Source organism: Gekko japonicus, unplaced genomic scaffold, assembly GCF_001447785.1.
Source record: "Gekko japonicus isolate JY-2015 unplaced genomic scaffold, Gekko_japonicus_V1.1 scaffold1280, whole genome shotgun sequence".
NCBI lineage: Eukaryota > Metazoa > Chordata > Lepidosauria > Squamata > Gekkonidae > Gekko > Gekko japonicus.
The window spans coordinates 37,625-44,351 of NW_015165276.1; the positions used below are offsets into that span (position 1 = coordinate 37,625).

General features: G+C 56.9%; 1 protein-coding gene across 1 annotated transcript in view; it reads right to left on the reverse strand.

Moving 5' to 3' along the window:
* RGL2 (ral guanine nucleotide dissociation stimulator-like 2) overlaps positions 1 to 6,727 on the reverse strand; it is a 40,331-nt gene that overhangs the window by 19,944 nt on the left and 13,660 nt on the right. The window contains exons 6-10 of the mRNA XM_015410259.1: positions 6,016 to 6,231; positions 5,787 to 5,890; positions 3,268 to 3,352; positions 3,032 to 3,100; positions 671 to 745 (exon numbers count right to left, since the gene is read on the reverse strand). Coding sequence (XP_015265745.1) covers positions 671 to 745; positions 3,032 to 3,100; positions 3,268 to 3,352; positions 5,787 to 5,890; positions 6,016 to 6,231 — 549 coding nt within the window. The remainder of the gene's footprint in view (positions 1 to 670; positions 746 to 3,031; positions 3,101 to 3,267; positions 3,353 to 5,786; positions 5,891 to 6,015; positions 6,232 to 6,727) is intronic.

The following is a 6,727-nucleotide window of genomic DNA, read 5'->3' on the forward strand; positions in this document are numbered from 1 at the left end:
GGTTGCGCGCCCATTCTATGGGAACCAGGCAGAACATCAGACAAAACACAGGTGCAGTTCTCATAAGATAAGCAATAGGCAAGCATTACAGCATCTTCTCCCCCACACATCCACCAGCAGTTATCTTATGCATTCCAGCACAGAAGCAGGATGGTAGAAACAAGCCGGGTGCAACAGGGTAAGGATATGTACACAGAGGTCACACAAAACAGAATGGCAGCTTGCTGACATTGGGTGTGGCCTGTCATGCTAATGAGTTCCTGCTGGGCGTGGCCAACTGGGGAGCCAGCCGGAACTCCGTTCCTGTGCGTTCCTGCCCAAAAATAGCCCTGCCTGCTTCTCTTCTTGTCCTCTGGGTGTGTGTGTGTGTGTGGCAGAGTCCACCCCTTTTTTGCATCCTATGGGGCTCGGACCTGAGAGGGACCCCCCTCTAACCCCCACCACCTGTGCCGTCGCCAAGTAACGGCACGCCCAGCATGGCAAACAGGCTGGCGATGGCCGTCGACCCTCTCTCTCTCTCTCTCTCTGGCCACCGCGACATGCGGGTGCAGCCCCCTGAAGACCCCCCCATAACCAGCCTCGCCCTCCTGCAGACCCCAACGCCCTCCAACACTGCCTCTCCCCAAGTGGGTGGCCAGACCCGCGTCCCCAGCCCCACCGACACACTCACCGCCAGCCGGTTCCGTGTGGCCGCGTCCAGCATGACCAAGTCCTTGAGGAAAGTGCCCAGGTAGGGGACCACGCCCTGGGGGAGGGGGAGGAGGGGAGAGGAAAGTCAGGCTGGGGGAGACGAAGAGCGACGGAGGCGTCATCCCCTCCTCCCTGCTCCTTTTCGCTACAGTTGCCGTTGGAGTCTTGTGAGCTGGCTCACGCTAACTCAGCTTAGAGGGAACACTGGCTGCCATACTCCCTCTAAGCTGTGGAGTCTTGTGAGCAAAAATCCTACTTCGTGAGCTGCTGGCATTACAGTGTTGAGCGAGCGGCATCAATCAGTGTGCTCTGGAGCCCTCCTTCCTGGGCTAAGACAAAAATGTGTGAGCCGGAGGCTAAAAAAGGGTGAGCCGGCTCGCGCTGACTCAGCTCGGAGGAAACACTGGCCGCAATGCCTCCCTCTAAGCCGTGGAGTCTTGTGAGCAAAAATCCTACTTCGTGAGCTGCTGGCATTACAGTGTTGAGCGAGCGGCATCAATCAGTGTGCTCTGGAGCCCTCCTTCCTGGGCTAAGACAAAAATGTGTGAGCCGGAGGCTAAAAAAGGGTGAGCCGGCTCGCACTAACTCCGCTCGGCAGGAACACTAGACGTGGGACCTTCTGCATGCCAAGCAGAGGCTCTTCCACCGAGCCACAGCCCCTCCCAAACCAGAGACCCTCTGAACTGGAGGTGCTGAACCTGGGACCTGCCCTGTAGACGCATAATCAGAGGAGGGCGACCCAGATGACGAGGGGGGTTGGAGCCCCTTCCCTCGGAGGAAAGGCGGAAGAGCCCGGGACTTTTCCGTTGAGAAAAGAGACAACTAAGGCGGTGGCTCAAGTGGTTAAGACGCTGAACTGCAGGCTGTGGAAAGTCGGTAGTTCAGCAGTTCGAGACCCAGGTGCCGCATGACGGAGTGAGCTCCCGTCTCTAGCTCCAGCTCCTGCCAACCTAGCAGTTGGAAAGCAAGAAATTGCAAGTAGATAAATAGGTACCGCTTTGGTGGGAAGGTAACAGCGTTCCATGCGCCTCAATGTCTAGTCATGCCGGCCACATGACCACGGAGGCGTCTTCGGACAGCGCTGGCTCTTCGGCTTGGAAACGGAGATGAGCACCGCCCCCCTGGAGTCGGACTTGACTGGCTTTCGAGCAAGGGAACCTTTACCTTTACCTTTAAGGCAGGAACATGATAGACCTTTGTAAAATGATACCTGGGGCGGAGAAAGCTGACAAAGAGAACTTTTTCTCCCTCCCCCCAAATACTGGGACTCGAGGGCATCCAACGAAGCTGATGGGCAGTGGGTTCAGGACGGACAGAAGGAGATACTACTTTACACAGAGAGTGATTAGAATGCGGAGTTTGCTGGCAGGGGGATCTCTTGATGGCCACAGGAATAGACAGCTTTACAAGAGGATGAGACAGATTCACAGAGAAGAAATCTGTCAACGGCGACGAGACATGGTGGCTAAAGGGAACCTCCATGTTCAGAGGCAGTCAACCACTGAATACTAATGCCCAGCAGGAAACATCAAGGGAAGGCCTCAGCCTTTATGCCCTGTTGTTCGCTGACCAGAGGAACTGGTTGGCCACTGTGTGGAGACAGGAGGCTGGACGGGATGGACCCTCACTGCTCTGACCCAGTAGGGCTCTTCTGATGCTCTTATCAGGGGAAGGCCTCGGCCTCTCTGCCCTGTTGCTGGCCCTCCAGGGGAACTGGCTGGCCCCTGTGTGAGATGGGAGGCTGGACTAGATGGACCCTCGTTGGTCTGATCCAGCAGGGCTCTTCTGAGGTTCTTCTCAGGGGAAGGCCTCGGCCTCTCTGCCCTGTTGCTGGCCCTCCAGAGGAGCTGGTTGGCCACTCTGTGAGACGGGATGCTGGACTAGATGGACCCTCACTAGTCTGACCCAGCAGGGCTCTTCTGGTGTTCTTCTCAGGGGAAGGCCTCGGCCTCTCTGCCCTGTTGCTGGCCCTCCAGAGGAGCTGGTTGGCCACTCTGTGAGACGGGATGCTGGACTGGATGGACCCTCACTAGTCTGACCCAGCAGGGCTCTTCTGGTGTTCTTCTCAGGGGAAGGCCTCGGCCTCTCTGCCCTGTTGCTGGTCCTCCAGGGGAACTGGCTGGCCCCTGTGTGAGATGGGAGACTGGACTAGGTGGACCCTCCCTGGTCTGACCCAGCAGGGCTCTTCTGAGGTTCTTAGGAAGTCCTCGGCCTCCCTGCCCTGTTGTTGGCCCTCTGGGGGAACTGGCCGGCCCCTGTGTGAGACGGGAGGCTGGACTAGAGGGACCCTCCCTGGTCCGACCCAGCAGGGCTCTCCTTATAACCCACCCCCACATCTCACCGTGGGGCGCTGCTCCAGTGTTTTCCGCTGATGCCTCCGCTGGGTGGGCTCGGCACCGGGGCAGCCTTCCTGTGGGGTGGGGTGGGGAAACAGGAAGCCAGAGGGGTCTGATGAGCGGAGATATCCCTGCCGGCAGAGGCTGGGACTTCAGTGGGGAGCCCCCCCCCCAGAGCAGGGCCGGAAGCCAGGTGGAGGAGGTGGCCGGGGTGTCGCACAGCGTCCTGCCTCTTGCCCACCTGAAAGAGGAGCTGACGGCTCTGGCGGTAGTTGTCCTTCTCTGAGCAGATGGCGCTGAGTCCCTCATAGCAGTGGATGCAGTCCCTGGGGGCAGCCAGACCCAGAGAGAGAGAGAGAGAGAGAGAGAGAGAGAGAGTCATCCCCACGGGGAACAGCCCCAGTGCCCCCCCCGACTCTACCCCATACGAGGGATGCCCAATCCTGGCCCCTCCTCATCTCTCAGTCTAGCCTACCTCGCAGGGTCGTAGTGAGGACCACTTTGGGGGCAGGCTGGGGCGAAAACATAGCCTGAAAGTAAAACTCGAGGTACCTGGCAACCAGTGTTCCCTGTAAGCTGAGTCAGTGTGAGCCGGCTCAGTTTTTTAGCCTCCAGCGCATACATTTATGTCTTAGCTCAGGAAGGAGGGCTCCAGAGCAGTGTCCCCTCTCAGCTGAGTTAGTGTGAGGCAGCTCACAGTTCTTTAGCCTCCGGCTCACACATTTCTGTCTTCGCTCAGGAAGGATGGCTCCAGAGCAGTGTCCCCTCTCAGCTGAGTTAGTGTGAGGCAGCTCACAGTTCTTTAGCCTCCGGCTCACACATTTCTGTCTTCGCTCAGGAAGGATGGCTCCAGAGCAGTGTCCCCTCTCAGCTGAGTTAGTGTGAGGCAGCTCACAGTTCTTTAGCCTCCGGCTCACACATTTCTGTCTTCGCTCAGGAAGGATGGCTCCAGAGCAGTGTCCCCTCTCAGCTGAGTTAGTGTGAGGCAGCTCACAGTTCTTTAGCCTCCGGCTCACACATTTCTGTCTTCGCTCAGGAAGGATGGCTCCAGAGCAGTGTCCCCTCTCAGCTGAGTTAGTGTGAGGCAGCTCACAGTTCTTTAGCCTCCGGCTCACACATTTCTGTCTTCGCTCAGGAAGGATGGCTCCAGAGCAGTGTCCCCTCTCAGCTGAGTTAGTGTGAGGCAGCTCACAGTTCTTTAGCCTCCGGCTCACACATTTCTGTCTTCGCTCAGGAAGGATGGCTCCAGAGCAGTGTCCCCTCTCAGCTGAGTTAGTGTGAGGCAGCTCACAGTTCTTTAGCCTCCATCGCATACATTTGTGTCTAAGCTCAGGAAGGAGGGCTCCAGAGCAGACTAATTTAATGCAGTAGCCAAATCGCTGGCTCATACAACTTTAATCCCAGCAGCTCACAAAGCAGAATTTTTGCTCACAAGACTCCACAGCTTAGAAGGAGCATTGCCGGCAACTGGGATTGTTTTTAAGCAAACAGTGAAAAAGAAGGGGGCAAATTCTTCTTCCTCAGCTCTTTGGGTGTGTCTCATTCCACCCCCTGCAAAACAGTTGCTGCTTCTGGGCCTTATTATGGCTGGATGCAGGTGGCCAAGATCTGGGGTTTGCAAGGGAAAGGAGAGCAAGAGATGGGCCATTAAAGGGAACCTCCAAATTCAGAGGCAGTGAACCTCTAAATCCCAGTGCCAAGAGGCAACTTCAGGGGAAGAGGAGGAGTGGGAGGGGGAGATTGGATTTATACCCCGCCCTTCACTTGGAGTCTCAGAGCGGCTTACAAACTCCTTTCCCTTCCCCTCCCCACAACAGACACCCCCTGTGAGGCAGGTGGGGCTGAGAGAGCTCTCCTGAGAACTATCCTTGAAGAAGAAGAAGAGATTGGATTTACACCCCGCCCTTCACTACCCAAGGGAGTCTCAGAGCGCCTTACAAACTCCTTTCCCTCCCCCTCCCCACAACAGACACCCTGTGAGGTAGGCAAGGCTGAGAGAGCTCTTGATAGAAACTGCTCTTTTTCAAGGACAGCTCTGACAGAACTATGGCTTGCCCAAGGTCATCCAGCAGGTGCAAGTGGAGGCGTGGGGAATCAAAACCCGGTTCTCCCAGATTAGAGTCCACGCACTTAACCACTAAGAAGAAGAAGAGATTGGATTTCTACCCCAGCCTTCACTACCTGAAGATGTCTCAGAGCGGCTTAGAAACTCCTTTCCCTTTCCCTCCCCACAACAGACACCCTGTGAGGTAGGCGGGGCTGAGAGAGCTCTGACAGAAACGGCTCTTTTTCAAGGACAGCTCTGACAGAACTATGGCTTGCCCGAGGTCATCCAGCAGGTGCAAGTGGAGGCGTGAGGGACTCAAACCCGGTCCCTCCCAGATTAGAATCCGCCCACTTAACCACGACGCCGAACCGGCTTTAGGTAAATTTATTTTGTCCTCTTTTTCCTAAAAAAAATTCTTGTACTATTTTATAAATACTGGTGTCAAGTATTTCAAAACACAGATTCACCCCGACGCCAGAAACGGGGCATCTAAAGTAGAACGTCCACATTCAGAGGCAGTCATCCTCTGCATCCCAGGGCCAGAAGACACCACCAGGGGAAGGCCTCGGCCTCTAGGTCTTGTTGGGGTTTTTTGGGGGGCCTTTCAAGATGGCTGGCAGGACTAGATGGACCTTCACTGGTCTGATCCCACAGGGATCTTTCCTTATATTCTTAGGAAGCCCCCCCGGGGCTGGTTCCCCCCGTGCCCCTACCTGGACGTCTCTTCCCAGGTCCGCTTGAGCCGATGCAACGACGTGGACTGGAGGGCCGAGACCACGGCGTAGAGGCTGGAGAAGTTCCGGAGGAAGAAGCACTCCTGGAAAAGAGCCAAGGGGGGAGAGGGAGACGCTTGGATCGGGCCGGGCCGGGCGAGGAAGACTTAGGGGGTCCAGGAAACAGGCCCCACCTCAGCCACGGACGACGTCCACGGGGGGCACCCACCTCGGCCACGCGGATCCACTTCTCCAGGAGGCGGGCCCGTTGCGCGGCGCGCAGCCCCGTGTCGCTCAGGCAGGAGGCCACGACGGCGTTGGCCACCCGGTTGAACTGGGCCACCGTGGCCCGGACGGTGGGGCAGGCCCCCTCGTGGCCCTTCTTGTCGCGCTGAGACCAGAAGGAGCCCAGGCACTCGTGGGGCACCAGGCGGAGGAAGAGCTCCTGCGGAAGGGGGCGGGAGAGGGAGCCTCGGGTCAGAGGGAGCCCCGGGACCAGCCTGGCCTTGTGGGCACGTGGCGTTGCTAGCCTCCAGGTGGGCAGAGAAAAATACATGATGCTGTATGTAATAAATGAGAAGAAGAAGAGGAAGAAGAAGAGGAGGAGGATGAAGACGAGGAAGAAGAAGAAAAGGAGGAGAACGTTGGATTTATACCCCATGCTCCTTCACTACCCAGAGGAGTCTCAGAGCGGCTCACAAACTCCTTTCCCCTCCCCTCCCCACAACACACACCCTGTGAGGTAAAAGAAGAAGAGATAAGGAAGGAAGGAAGGAAGGAAGGAAGGAAGGAAGTAGTAGTAGAAGAAGAAGACATTGGATTTATACCCTGTCCACTACCCAAAGGTGTCTCAGAGCGGCTTACAAACTCCTTTCCCTTCCCCTCCCCACAACAGACATCCTGTGAGGGAGGTGGGGCTGAGAGAGCTCTTGACAGAAACG